Source organism: Epinephelus lanceolatus, chromosome 21 (genome assembly GCF_041903045.1).
Source record: "Epinephelus lanceolatus isolate andai-2023 chromosome 21, ASM4190304v1, whole genome shotgun sequence".
In the NCBI taxonomy this organism is placed as follows: Eukaryota; Metazoa; Chordata; class Actinopteri; order Perciformes; family Serranidae; genus Epinephelus; species Epinephelus lanceolatus.
The window spans coordinates 17279756-17295081 of record NC_135754.1 but is presented as its reverse complement, the minus strand read 5'-3'; the positions used below and the strand labels follow the sequence as shown (position 1 = coordinate 17295081).

Sequence of the window (15326 nt, the reverse complement as noted above, 5' to 3'; positions counted from 1 at the left end):
GCTAAAGTATATCAAAACATCTGTTTATAAACTCTGCAGCATAATCCAAGTCTCATTTAATCACTCGTATGCTCAGTACTTCCCAAACAGACAGCCCTTTATGACGAGGAACTGAAGTCAACCAGACTCCATTGACAAAAACAGTAATTTTACCTTGCTAAACACGGGAGCTGCTGGTCTACCACTGCCTTGATCAGTTGGTTTGTTTGTGTTATTGTGAGACGTTGGTGTTTTAAAAAGTTAGTTTGGACACAGGGAAGTCACACAATGACACAAACAAACTAACCAATCGAGGAAGTGGTAGACCAGCAGCTCCCAAGTTCAGCAAAGTAAAATTACTGCTTTTATGAATGGAGTCTGGCTTTGACGAAAGCTTTCAGTTCAGCTCCCTGTCAGACAGGGCTGTCTGTTTAGGAAGTACTGAGCATACGAAGAGAGAAATGATACTGGGATTATACTGCAAGAGTTTGTAAATGGATGTTTTGATATAGTTTTGCTGTTGTTAAACATGGACCCCTATCATTTCAATTAATCAAGATTTTTCTTCCCATTTTTGGATTCTTGGTTCAATATGGTGGATGTCAGAAAAACAAAGTTTTCTTCACTAATTCCATCAAACATAGGACGGGTAACTGATATACAAATGATCATTCTGTGGGTGAACTATCTCTTTAAACACATTAAAGACAAATTGAAAAGATAAAATGCTGCTTCAATCTCCCGCCCAGCGCTTCATACGGCTTTCTCACTTGTGATTGAAACCCGATTCAGCTTGGTTCAGGAGATCACAGCCCACATACCACCACCATCCCAGTTAATACATCACTGACTGAACTGAGGCATGTATGGCATGCTTAAAATAATCAATACTTGGATCACCTTTCGTTTAAGGCCTTTTGGTTCTGTAGAATTGTGTGATTGTTTCAAACGTTGACACTTTGTTTTTCCGGAGGGGAAGGGACGGGAAGATCTTGTAACTTACAAATTCATTCACTCAACAAGGGGAGACTCGGGTCCCTCTAGCCAAATACATGGAGGTCACCAGAACCCAAGTGTATTCAGGAGGGTCAACACATATACACTCACAAATAAGCACAGACTCGAGGGATATCTAACTGAAAATTATTTTTCACCAGCAGCCACAGACTTCTTAGAAATCTCAAATCCTTCTTTTTTTGGGGGGTGAGTTAGATGAGTTGAGTGCGTTGTTGTTTTCCTACCAAAATGATATCCGAATATTTTTTACATCCTTTTCTTGATAGTTTTCTTTTAGCCAAGTCTCCAACACTTTGAACAGCCTGAGGAGTCACTGTGCGTGGCCGTGTGGCTGCGTGCTGTCTATTTGACCTCGAGGATGGAGGGGTTGCACTCCATGATGGCCACGATGATTTTGTCGATGTAGTCCTGGAGTCTGTAGTTGATCTCCTCCTGTTTGTGGACAGCCTCCATCAACTAGAAATGGAGACACAAATGTCAGTGGAGATTAAAGTGATGACAGAGTCGCAGAAAAACATTTAACGTAAACCGACGAGAAATATGTTTCACAACTTCTAAACCTACCTCTACGCGAGATACATTGTTGATCTCAGCTGCCAGGGAGTCAGAGAAGGAGGCCGACATTAAATTCTTGGCTCCCTGGATGCTCAGGTTGATAATCTGGCCGTTTAACTCGTCGTTCTGCTCCTTCAGGCTGCGGTTGTCCTGGAAAGGTTAAGTCCAATGTGACACATCATTAAAAGGCCTGATCCTTTATTATTCTTCTATTTTAAAACAGTCTATTCTGAGTGGTAGAAAGAGAAAACACTACATAAAATGAGTACAGAGGCAGAAAATTGAGGACACTCAGAATGTATGTGCTACCTGTTTGAGTCGTTTGATCTCCTGCTCCAGCTCTGCTTCACGGGTGCGGGTCTGATACTCCTGCAGCCCCGCTCCAGGTGTGCGCCCTCTCTTCGCTTCGGCCTCTAGCTTGTAGAGCTGTAGGTGCTCAAGCTGTTTACGCAAGTCCTCAATGAGCTGTGGTGCAAACAAAGCAAGACAAATCGGTTAGTAAAGTGATTCAGGATGACAGGTATAGGACAAAAATACTTGATTAATATGACAGGATTATTTGACACATGACAAGGGTTGGGCGATATGATGATGTATGCCATCTACCACGGGAGCTATTTGGGGCAGGAAATGTAGCAAATCAGGGCTGGAATCTTGCATGATCTTGTGAATCCAGCTGCTTTGCTAGGTACGGTGATTTGGGCAGACATGGAGGAGGAGAGTGAAGTTGTAAATACAGAAACCTGTAACACTTGAAACTATATCAGTGCACTTAGTAGAGTGCAGCTCTCCACCAGGTGTGTCTGAGGGCATGTGAGTAGGGAACAGGGAGTGCAGGGCAGGCTGTGTAATCAGCGTATGTGCATGACAGTAGTGGAATGAAGGAGAGACAATATGCAGGTTACATTATCAACGTGTAACCAAAGTAGACAGGCTGTTAAAAAACAAACCTCAGACACACTGTCCAACAAAACTCTTTGTAACACCTTCTCCACTCCCAAATAAAGAGTTGAATTTCACTCAATTGTCATTCCTGGCTCCCTTACAGTCAAAATGGCAGCGAAGATAACAAAAACAGGGAATGATTAATCTTTTAACATGCCTATCTTTAGTGGATTACAACATATCAGGTATGGAATTGAGCTGCAGATCGTCTGGTTCCAAACAAGACCAAACTTTTTTAACTACGGATATCTGAGACGACGACAAAATGTGGCCTGCAACAGACTGTGCAAGGCTTATTTGTAGGCCTGGCTGATTTCCGGAAATGCCTTTTGCAATGTGATTTTATTGATGATTTGAGGCCCCTTCTGGCCAGTTAAGAGGAGTGAGGAGTCAGCAGTCACTGACAATATATAAAAGTCAATAAAATAGGTTTCCAAAAACTGTTGATCACCACAGCCACAAGAGGTTCTTGAGCACACAGTCATAAACGTGCACAAAAACATTAGGCTGATGGGTCCAATAGTATGCTCCAGGCAGAGATTATTATTTTTCTCAGGAACCTTAAAGCTTCCATTTTGAAAGAATCGTTGTTTTACTGTTTTGAATCTGTTCTGTACTGCATTGTTATATTTTGTGCACAGATTACTGTTAATTTTGTACACGGTGAAACCAGTCCCACCTCCTGAGTGCACTCCTTCTCCTTCTGGCTCTGGTGGCGCTCATGGCTCAGCTTGTCAGCCATCTTCCTGCGTGACTCAATCTCGTCCTGCAGCCTGTCAGACATGACTTCAGTCTCATCCTGCAGCTTCCTCTTCTCCTGAAACATTAACAAAACAAAAATAAAGATTAAAAGGAGCGTTAAAGCACGTGAGAAATGGAACAATGAAGGCAAAGCAAATCGGGAGATGACATATTGTAGCTCTCACCTCCTCTAGCCTCTCGATATTTGCTCGAAGACAAGGAACACAGGACCTCAGCTCGCTGTTCTCCTCGTCCAGCTGCTGCAGCCTGAGAAACAAACACGAATCCACATCAGAAACTTACAGTACAGCCGAAAAGTTATAAGTGACACTGTTGATAGTAAACAATGCTGGACCACAGGACAGCAGCTCACAATCAGTGGCAGATAAGTGCCAGAGGATGGCAGTGTAGAGCCATGACACCTCCAACAAACATGAGAATCACTGGCGTCACTAACAGATGTTTTTATTTCACCTTTACATCTAATACAGTAATCACACCAAAAGGTAGAAACTTATCAGGATGTCAAACACTGACTGACTTTGTTGTCAATATCCAGTAAAATTAGCACAACACATTAAAAATATCTAAATGTAGATGTTGTTTTTTGTCGTTTATAGACATTTTTACTCATCAAAATAACAAACACAATGATAAAACTGTGTTAAATAAACCAGGTAGCATGTGCAGACTTACAGAATATAAATCAATATGTTCTACAGTCATAAACAGATAGCACCAAATGTATTCTAAACATAACCAGTGTACCTGGCCTGCAGGTTTTCCTGCTCCAGCCCTCTCTCCCTCTCCAGCTTGGTCAAGGCCTCCTTGTGACGACGGCTCTCCTGCTGTTGTTGCTCCTCAGCGTGGACCTCCTGCTCCTTCAGCTGCTCCTCCAAGGCATTGGCCCGGTGCACCAGTTGAAGGTTCTCCTGGCGCAGCCGCGCGTGCTGCTCCCCTGACGCCTCCGACTCCTTTTCCAGCTCCGCTACTCGGCGCTCGAGGAGGAGCACCTGGGAAGAGTAGATGTTTAAAGGTTAGCGATACAAAAATGAAGCACTGTAAGAGTAATCAAGTATAAATTGCCAATAGGAAATATTCCTTCTTCCTTTAATGAATACTGTAGCAGGTGATAACTGTGGAAAACTGTAAACTTCCTTTAACAGATGAGCTCTCACCTTGTCTGTGATGTCATTGTCAGCGAGCTCCAGGATGTCCCGCGTCAAGTCACTCATGGTGTCCAGAGTCATCGAGCTGTTCTGGAGGAGATGTCTGCACATGGACAGAAAAAAAAAAAAACACACACACACACAAAAAAACCCGTTAATCCCTAGAGCTGGTTCACATTTGACAAACTGCTGTTTTTCTATGGCAAACATAACCATCTATTACAATCATACTAGAAATACGAACCCTTGCCTACTGAAATCAGAGCAACTGTTTGGCTTACCTTGCTACTTTCTTGCTGGACAGCCTCTTGCCAGCGCTGGATGGGGGGGAGACAGAACAACAGGAAAAATGGTCAGGAAGAGAAAAAGGATAAAGGAAAGAGACACCATCTCCTGGTGTCGTTTGTCCTATCCAACCCCTCATCCCTCTCTCTGATAGTAGAGGAGCCCCACATTAAAAAAGGACATATTGTGGTGGTTCTTCACTAATAAATCACTAGGTTTTTGTTGAAACTAAAGCTACAAGATATCCACACATCACAGCAATCTAATAAACACAACAGCATGGATTTATATTGTCTAACAAGTGCTGATTTAGGATCAGATTTGACCTGTAACAGCAATATAGAAACTTAAAGCAGCTACAAGGAGTTTTCAACTGGTTATAAAACAGTCTCAATTTAATACTGATGCCTCTGTGAGTCCTACATAAGCAAACAAGACCATCAGAGATGCGATTGGCTATATCTGTGTGGTTATTCTTAATGTCTGTCCCTGGGTTATTTTCTCAACCAAAGTTTTGCAGTGAGTCGTACGTTAGCCAGTCAAAAGAAGGCCGGAGGAGATTTTTTCTTAAGAGAATTTTATTTTAACCATAATATTTTGTGGTTATGGCTGATACTGGGGCAGGATCAGCACAGAGAGAAAGAAAATAATTGACCAAAGAACAATAAAAAGCTAAAAGAGACTCATAAAGCACTGGCAAAAACACAAGTCAACCTTGGTCAGTCATTAAACAGATGGGTTAAGGGATTAAAAAAATACTCAAACGTGATCCTGACTTGGCTCTCTGCTTCCTAACATGTCTATTATATTCATGAAATATGTTTCGAAATACGGTTTTACATCAATATATGAATTAACATTGGTGGCTAGAACAAAGCTAGCTAACACTTTGGCTAACAGTAGCTGAACTTAACTGACGCTATCTGCATTTGTCAAGCAAAGCCAGCACTGCAAAGCTTTCTGCTATTATGAGCATGATAGTCTGGCTCACAGTACTTAGACTGTGGATATAAACTTGTCGTTGCCAGTTTATTTCAGATGGTAACAAGCTTCCCGTGTATTGCAATTCTTAAAATCCCTGTTGCTACATGAAACTAGTCTCTCAAAGCCAGACATATCTCCACAGCAACAACAACCTCCTGGCTAGCAACCTATAACTTATGTGGTGTCTTCTTCTGCGAGGATTAAGCCATTTTAATGCTCGCCTCCCCATGTGCAAATGTTCAACCAAAACAAGTAAGAGTTGCGTCAGTGTGTCCTGGGCCTAGCGCTAGCCAAGATGATTATGATTGGCTTACGGAAATACAAACAACCCAGAGTGATTTTTTTTCCTTAGAGCAGGATTATGATGGATGCGGATGCGAATACGAATGCGTGCACTAGCTCGATCAAGATTTTCACAGCACAAGACAGTGGTGCCCATGGGAAACACGAAATCAAAGTTCCTTGTAGTTGCTTTAAAATAAAACCTAAAGTAGATGTTTTGTAGATTTGCTCTGTATCAAATTCAGTTGCTAAACACATCAAATAGGATTTCAGTATTAGTAAGTTTCTGTAATACAGCTACTGGTCATTAATCCTAGATCAGCTGGTCGGTTGCGATAAAAGCAGGCTCTTTGAAAAAGCTTTACCCTGCTACCAGCAGTCATTCTGCAACAACTCAAATGAAGCATGAGGACAATGACATGGAGAGCAGAAAGACATCACTCACCTGTGATACCTGCGGTTATTGACTCATATTTATTAAGCTTATTATCAGATGAGCAAAATGTTTATTATGCATGAATGACAAATCATAATTTTTACAGATGCTCAGAAAGGTGGCTACCAGCATCTAAAAAGTGCACTCGTAGCCACTGGAATGCCTTAAATGGGTTTTTCCATATTTAATGTTGAAGTTTAACACACTGCAACTCACACACAAAAAGAGGTGCAAATGAAAAAAGATTAGGAACCATGTGAGGTAAGATGGGTTCAAAACACACCCACAAAATAAACCAGAATGTGTGTGTGAGAGCACAGTCTGTAACATACCACACACCATGTTGTCAGCATGCGCACATTTTGAGACCATGCATGATAACTGCATCTAATCAGCACTGCAAACACATCCACACAGCTTGCAAATCGGAGTGGGTTGGTGAATGACGTGTTACCTAGTCATCTCTAGGAAATTGAGACGGGTGGAGAGGTCCTCGAGACGACTTATTTGTTTGTGACACTGGCTACAGAAAAAGTCCAGCGCCTCCTCCCTGAGGAAGCTCTGAAAGCAGTCAGGGAGAGGAGCAGGTGCACTGGAAAGAGGAGAACAGGGAGGAAGAAGGAGGAGGAAGTGGTGAGTGATGGACAAGAAGGAGGTGCACTGAGGTGGGACAGGAGCACCTCTGGGGGCGGGGGGGTGCAGGAGGTGTTAGTGAAAACCACAGGAGAGTTTTAAAGAGTAAAGTGTGAGGAGTACAGCGGGAGGGAGATGTGAAACAGACTGCAGTGTGGCTGTGATTTTTTCTGGACGGCGCAAGGAGACAAAACATTCTCGGAGAAAGAATGTGTTGATCTCTCTTCAGCGCTGATGACATTCTCTTTCCCTGACGCCAGACATTCTTGTCTATTCAACCTTGGTGTCTTTGCCGGGAGCTCAGAAACCTACAGAATGGTTACAATTAAGTTAAATAAACCCAAACAATTCGAGCTCCCGAGAAAACAACTGAAACACACAGTTGATTATTGCACTGTTCGGAGTCTGTGCCCTCTCCTCACATCACCTCAGCCAGCCAATTGTTCATTCAGGGAGTGAGTCCGGTCTGAATTATGCAACACGCTGGCACAGGTTCCTGTTTATGTAGGCAGAAACGTGGCGTGGCAGACTTTGATTGAGTGTCACTTGATGGTCATATGCGCCGTTGTACCAAACAGTTTTCTCCCTGACAGCGTGAAGGATGACTTTGTTAAATAACGCTCACAGCGGCGTGTTTTTGAGTCGGACAGAGGCAACCCGACAGAGTGTACGTGTAGTCAGAGCACTGTGATATGCAGATAGATAAATGTGGGGGCGTGTGTAGGCAGCAGTGCTACGTGCGCCAACAATGAGCACGATTGGCTCAAAACAACGGTGACGCATTCTCACTGAGTGGGTGAAGACTGTGGGATGCAGTTATTTTTTTTTTGTGTATGATTTTTTTTTTAGCCTAACCACCAACTTGTGTGCCATGCAATCTTTCACAGACTGTATGACATTCACTAATTGAATTTTATTAATTTATTGGTTTTCAACGATCATTTAAGAATGCATAATTAAAGTAGACTTATCCTACTGCAATCCTTTTTGAATTAAATACATCCAAGAAATGCATGAACAGTAATGTTCTACCTTTATTATCACTATTAGTGCCAAATCCAGTAAGACCAGCTCATTTCCGTATTGTCACTGGGCTAAACAAACGAGGCAGTTAGCTATTAAGAGAATCCTGGCAAGGAAAATTATGGAAATATTACACAAGTGGGAATTACGCATTATCTGGCTTTTAGTCTCTGATGAAAACAGAGGAGGAGGGAGGAAAAAGATGACTGAACAGGCTTCGAAACAAATGAATGGTGCCTTAGAGAAGAGTGTGTATGTGTAGAAATGTGGCTGTATTTTTGTTTGTCGGACACGTCACACTGCTGAAGTCAACCTGTATCTGTACAACTGAAACCCTGAGGCAAAGCTCACTGAGCGTCATTTCCACTGCATGGTTCGACTCCGCTCCACTCAACCCACTTTTGGTAGTGTAGGTGGGATTCTCAGGTGATCGCCTTAATGATGCCAAATTAACCTGCAGTGACATCATAATCAAAGCGACACTTGCTAAATTCTTTCATCCACAACCAAACAGAGGAACGTCTGCACTTTGTCAGTTGTATGGCATAGTAAACAGCCTGATTTATGGTAGGGCGCTAGGCACTTCTGATTAGTGTCACTCATTAGACATGATGCATTTCGTCAGAAAAAAGGGCTGCTTGAAACTTTTCTTTCATATTACACATCTGATCAAACAATGCAGGCTAGATACTCTTATTAAATTAGGAACACTGCAACAGCTGCAGATTGCACCTTGCTAAACGGGACAGAAATAGGCTCGGAGTGTAAAAAAAACACAGGGTGTCTCTGGTTTCCATGGAGATGATTTAAAACCATTTGCTGAAGCGTAACGTGAAAACGTGCAGAGGTTTATTTCTGTTGAGTGATACTTTTCGTGTCGTACCATGCAGTGGAAATGCGGCATTGGATACTCCTCAAGGTTTCTGAACTCAACAAAACATCCACCTTCTGTCGGTCCCAGAGGCCTTGGCAACCCTTAAGAATTAAACAGTGTGAGCGTAAAACATTTACTCAGACTACTCAAGGCCTCACAACAAGGGCAAATGAAAGAAGGCACAGTTACAGAACAGGATTCAGCCCAATATCCACATTTTCAATACTCTGCAACAGTGAGACTGACGGCATTAACTTTGTATACACTTCATTAATCTTGCCCTTCGCCAGAAAGAGAGGCAGATAAGGTGGGAAGGACGTCTCCAGATAGCTCTTATCAATGTTTGACCTCAGTGTCTTTGTTGAAAGAGAAACATTTTCTCTGAAGAATGTAAATAGGGGCTTTTAAAACCTGGACAATACAGCTGAGAACGTAAGAGTGTCACACCTCCTATCAGGATGGGCTGATAAAAATACAGTCTGGTGAATATTCACATCAGTTAAATAACATCCAGGATAACTTCATACAAGATTAATGTGGAAAAGGTTTAAACTTTGTCAGAGGTTTTGTAGGGAAGACAAGCTCATACCTTGGAGAGAGCAGTGAGGAGCCATTGATCTGCTCAGGTGGTTGCACGAGAGGGGAGTCGCCCCCCCCCTCTGTCCCCTCCATGCTGCTCTCCAAGAGCAACTCTGAGGTGTTACTTTCCCCGAAGTCCTCAAAGTGCTCCTCCTCTCCACCGATGACCGTCACCAGCGAGTGGTTATGGAGCTCAGAGTTCAGGGAAAACCTGAGGGGCACATAAGATTACTGTGTAAGTGTGTGTGCCGACTGGTGCATACAACAACAGCGTAGTTTACATTAGGTCCTGGCCTGAAATAGTGGAAAATGTGTCAGGTTTAGACGGGATAAAAATGGACTGGGTATAAACAGCCACATAACCATCCATTTACAAAACCACACTCAGCCAAACCAAACAAGGCTCATCTTTTGACTTTATTCAAAGAAAACAGATGCCCCTACAGTAATTGGGCAACAGTATCTGGATAACAAGTTGGTGGTGTGGTGGACCCAGAAGCCTGGAAACAACTAGAGCCAACTGTAAATCCAAAACAAGTACAATTAATCTTCCCCCCAGGAGGAGCGGCAATCTGGACAAGTTCAACGATCACTTGTCTTCAAAGGTAATCTGTTAATTCACATTAATCCCAAAGTCTGTTTCGGCTAAAACAAAATGTCTCCTGCTTTGCTGTTGATGCAAAACAACGTTGGGAAAACTTGAGGCATGTGAGAGGAGCCTTCGGGTAGTTTGATGTGGGTCAAGCTTAAGAGATGTTCTCAGCTGCGCTGACACAGAGGGCTGCAACTTTGGCTTTCATAATTGGCTGGTTATCTGGGTGGATCTGGAAGTCTTTGCCGCGAATTGTCTGCATGTGAAGTCTTTGATATTCATTTAACGGGAAAGCTGCAAAGTTGTCCAACAGGATGCGTGAGGTGTCTTGAGCACACACAGGACGAAGATGTCCAAGTCAGCAGAAAAGCTTGCCTTCTCAGCACACAATGACAAAGCTCATTCTGCTTGTTTACAAGACAAATGACATTTATTTGGCCAACTCAAAGCTAAAACATCACCTTAAAAACCCCACACAGACAAAAAAGTCAGACTCTACGAATGACAACTTTCCATACTTAGTCTCTTTAAACCAGACAACAATGCAGTTTCAGTTGCAGCCTCTGCCAACATTCAGCTAAAATGGTTAAACAGTAACAAAACCAGTTTTTGAGTCACTTACCCTTTACTCAGGTTCTTACTACTTGGCCCCATGTTGAGGTCCCTCACGCAGAGGGATGGCGAAGAGAGAGAACGCATCTTCAAACGCCCCCCGCTGCCCTGGCGTGAAAGCCGTGGAGCAACTGGAGCCAAAACACCGGACAACCAGAGTGGAATTCTGAAGTTTCACAGGTTACACTGATTTAAAACAAAAAACACGACTCTCCAGTTTGGAGAAAACAAAAAGGGTCTGCTTTTGAAAACCGCAAAGTCTGTGGGTTTAATGAGCTGCCAATCAGTGCCACATGACTGACTGTTGCGTCGTTTGTGCCACCTGAAAAGACTTGAGGCGGCTGTACCAGAAAGGGTGCACTGCGAGTGGGTTAATCAGATTTGAGGCTAAGCAACGGCCAACAGACAGTCCTGCTGACCGTCCAAGGGCCAAATGTGTGTGGGGACACGGGTAGGACAGAGGAGGGTGGGGGAGGATAATCCTGTTAGATTCTTAATCCCCGGTCCAGTACATATACTCCTACCCTGGATATGGATAGAGTTAGCTGGGCTAACACATGGCACAATCTCAGTTTACTTCCAGACCTTTTTGCAGGGTTTAACATTTATGTCTTTTCCCCATTTGCCCAGTTGGGCAAAGGGTCACAAATCTAGAAGTTCAAAGTCAATTTTTACTTGCCCCTACACAAATTAGCGGCGATCAGATGACAACAAAGTTAACTAAAATGAAAAAGAACCCTGTTTTACCCGCTTTGCTTTTAACTTGGGGCGTGGAGATTCACCCACATCCTCTATCGCCACCCAACTTAACTACTTGACGCTTCAGCTCATAAACTTTGTCTTTACCCGCCACCATTTTCTCACAAGTGTCCGATCAGTACTGAGCATGTGCAGCTCTCAGTGGAGATGAGAAGGAAGCGAGTTGGCTCAATGCTCGCTACTTCCAACATCAGCTCCAGGAAATACAGTGCATTTAATCCTTTTTATACAACAGTTAGTTCCGGCCCTGCAATCTGATTGGTCGAGAGACAGTAAAACCGTGACGATATTGGACTACAACATCACGGTTATTTCACTCTGTATGTATCACTCCGCCTCACAGCTGATTGCAATCAACAATCAAATCAAAACTGGCGGTTAGTGTCAGTTAGGTCAGCAGTTACGTTGTAGGCTAATTAATTCATCCACTGTCAAACAGCCGAAAATATGGATTTATTTCCTAAAATAAGTTTTGAATTGAACTATGAATGGTCATCAGAGGAAGATGAGGGAGAGGAGAAGCTAAATCCATCTGAGCACACATCCAGGTTTGTCAGTGTTTCATCAGCGGAGCTCAATGACTTGGAGAAAAGCAACATACTGTCAGATCAGAAGGCAGAGTCGGCTGTGCCTGTGAAGCGACAGTCCACCATGCAGTCACTAGAGACTTATTTCACCGGCTGCACAATTAATGGAAATGTGCAGATAAATGTGTATAAAGAGTAAGTGCCTGGCGCACCATGTCTGCGTTACATAGCAACGGTGACAGCGGAGTCCTGAGGGAACTATTTTTGTTGGCGGAAGACAAATAAAATGCTTAAATTATCTATTTTGTCCTCATTTTTCAACATTTCTTAATCAGCCTTGCTTATTTAACTGTTGAACTGTTGTATAAAAGCAATATCACACTCAAGCTCGTGATGTTGTACTGTGATATCGTCACGGCTGTGATTCGGTCGTAGGCACTCGGCGGCCTCACAGTACAACATCACTCCCTCTCGTGTGATATTGCTTAATTAACCACTTGTCTGATCAAGCAAGTGAGTTGTTAGATTAACTAGCCCGATATGGTTTTTTACTTGCCATGGGCATTTGGACAATCTGTGCTGTTGAGCCCTGTTTTGTTGCATTTACTCAGAGTCAGTGTTGATTGAATCACTGTGACTTGGAAAACCGCTTACAGGTCTGTGCATGCCCATGTTTTCCATAAAAACTTATCTTTACCGACAGGGAGACTTAGCACTGAGTCAAATTTTGGTAAACTGACTGCTGATATACGAGAACATAAAGGTCATTCAGTTAGCTTCCCGTCAGGGGTGGACTTAGCAGGCCAATGGTATGAATAACTGGATGGCAGAGAATGAGATTAGCCCACACCACAGTAAAAAAAGGAAAACAACCAAAAAAAAAAGAGCTAACTCAACACTTCCTGGAATTCAAGGCTCAATCATGGAATAGGAAGTCCAAACGCATCCCTGACAGGCAGACCACTCCAATCCGTCATCAAGCAGGACAGACAGGTCACAGAGTCAGCAGATAGGCCTCACTTCTCTGCACTTCCTCCCTTGTGTTTGCCCCTGGTGCTATATCAACAAGAACATTCCTGCACAAACATATAGACTTAAACTACCTATATTTGACAATAAAACAGATAAAGTTGCAATCAAAATGAGAGGGTTTGATCGGCACACTAAAATACACCAAACCTCCTACTCATCCTACTTGTTTCAAATAATGGACCACAGAAGCACAGAGACAGTTTGTTACTGTGTTTATGGTCCAAAATGACTCACCACTGTGCTCATCAAATGTTCTTCACTGTGGTGCTACTTTGTCGTACATGGTAGAATTAAATGGAGCTTGCTTTTTTTCAAATGCCAACCCTTTCTGATTTGGGATAAATCCACTGTCAAAAGACATGTGAGACAGACTGACAGCTGCCAGGCAGTATGAGAGACTCATCACACCAGATCATTGGCATGAGATCTGGAATGCAGTAGAAGTCAATAAGGAGGATAGTCTTTACCATTTTGACTGCTTTGAGCGGGCAGTGTTGGTGGTGAGGATTGGGAACCTAAGCAACTGTAAGCCAAAACGACAAATGAATGAATTCTTTCAAGACTTCACATTAAAAATATTCCACTCGCTGTGCTCCTGAACAATTTCTGCCATTAACCGAGAATTCAGAGAGTGCCTCTGTCTCTTTTCAGCCGATCCACTCAGACACACTGGCTTGGATAAAGAATGGTAGAAGGGCTTTTCAGTGTTCAAGGTCTCGGGCGCTCTGTGCACATTTCAAGTTATCTCTAAATGAGCTTTCCTGTTCAGACGTACAGAAAACATCAATAGTCAATGTCCCTGCTGACTGTGTTAAGTGTTGCCTCAACCTGCCTTTGCCAATGCATGGAGTATGAGTACATGAGGAGCTTTATTTTATGGAAGAAAAAAAGAAAACAGAAGCATAACATACTGTATGTCTGACTGACTTTTTACCCATTGCATTAGTGGAGGAATTTAAGGTCAATAAAGTGGTGGCTGCCTATTGCCTCGCTTTAATCTGCCTGTCTGCTGACCCACATAGAACCCAAGTGATCCAGCGTTGGGCAGGCAAGACTTGCACACCATGTGATCTGTGTGAAAGGTCAGCGCAGGGCGACTCCAGGGCTAACCCTCTGCTGGAGATTTGACACACATTTACGGTAAATTCAGATGCCAGCAGCGATTACAAGCAGCATTCTGGCTCTGATCTCATGACAAGTGGATTACAATCGATGATGTATTACGGAAGTCATTCAGGGTCGCTAATAGCCTCCTCAGCGTCACACACAAAGCACAAAAAGAATGTGTATCCAGGAAATATGAGTCAGAATTGACACTGTGTATATGGCTGATAGTGTATTTTATACCAACCTATTTCCGCCGTCTTCAGGGTCGTGCAGCGTGGCCTCGATGCCGCTATCCGTCTCCACATCCTCGTGCATCTCGGGGGGTACGAGGGCACCCGTGTCCTCATCGGTGAAGGTCTCACATTCACTGTAAGTGCTCTCGGAGCCCAGGTACGCACTGTCTGTCACCTCATTTTGCTGCAGTAACAGAAACCGAACAGGAGAAACACATTACAGCACACCCATCGAGCAGTAAACAGACAAATCCATACTGATCTGAATAATTCACCAAGGTAACAACAGGGCATGGACACGAGTAGAGTGTAAATAGGGCTGGGTGATTGGGAGAAAATTAAATATCACTGTATTTTTGACCAAATGTGGATATAATGAAAATGTGGGTAAGGAAACAGTCTTATAAGTTCAGAATATTACATACCTTTACTGTAATGCAGCCTTTCAAACCATGAAAAGACACTTGGGATACTACGATACTCAAAATCAAAGACTATATCTTGTCTCTTATCAATTTAATATCAATAAACAGCCCAGCCAAAGGAGTTAATACTGTATTTTCTGATTAAAATAATAACATGGCTCTATAAAGCTTTGCTGCACCACAGCACACAATACTGCACACGCAAACATTTAGTGCTCAACAAGCTGCTGCCATCATTATGATAAACAACAGAATGCATTGTGATGACTTCTGTTTCTGACTTTTAAATGTCATCAGGTATATTTCCATTAAGGATTATTTACAATTATGAAAAGCCAAAAGGCAGACAGCACACCTATAGGCTTTTTAAAACCAATAGCCATTTCCCAGAAGGTCTATTTTAAATCTTCAGGTCGAGCCAGCCAGGTACCAACGCCAATTACCAAACAAATCATCGAGCATAAACAGAATTCAGAGACAGACTGCTGTGATTCAGATGGCTGTTCCAAGCAGCAAAAACCTGATGCATCAACACCT

General features: G+C 42.9%; 1 protein-coding gene across 3 annotated transcripts in view; it reads right to left on the bottom strand.

Annotated features, from left to right (window-relative positions):
- Positions 1 to 1250: 1250 nt before the first annotated feature.
- rab11fip3 (RAB11 family interacting protein 3 (class II)) overlaps positions 1251 to 15326 on the bottom strand; it is a 33655-nt gene continuing 19579 nt past the window's right edge. For 2 of the 3 annotated variants that reach the window (XM_033611693.2, XM_033611694.2), the window contains 11 exons: positions 14376 to 14548; positions 9513 to 9713; positions 6848 to 6985; positions 4688 to 4723; positions 4416 to 4509; positions 4006 to 4250; positions 3423 to 3504; positions 3176 to 3313; positions 1861 to 2016; positions 1561 to 1701; positions 1251 to 1452 (listed from right to left, as the gene is read on the bottom strand). In XM_033611693.2, the coding sequence (XP_033467584.2) occupies positions 1339 to 1452; positions 1561 to 1701; positions 1861 to 2016; positions 3176 to 3313; positions 3423 to 3504; positions 4006 to 4250; positions 4416 to 4509; positions 4688 to 4723; positions 6848 to 6985; positions 9513 to 9713; positions 14376 to 14548 (1518 nt within the window). In that variant the 3' untranslated portion in view covers positions 1251 to 1338. The remainder of the gene's footprint in view (positions 1453 to 1560; positions 1702 to 1860; positions 2017 to 3175; positions 3314 to 3422; positions 3505 to 4005; positions 4251 to 4415; positions 4510 to 4687; positions 4724 to 6847; positions 6986 to 9512; positions 9714 to 14375; positions 14549 to 15326) is intronic. The other variant, XM_033611691.2, reaches the window with a different exon arrangement.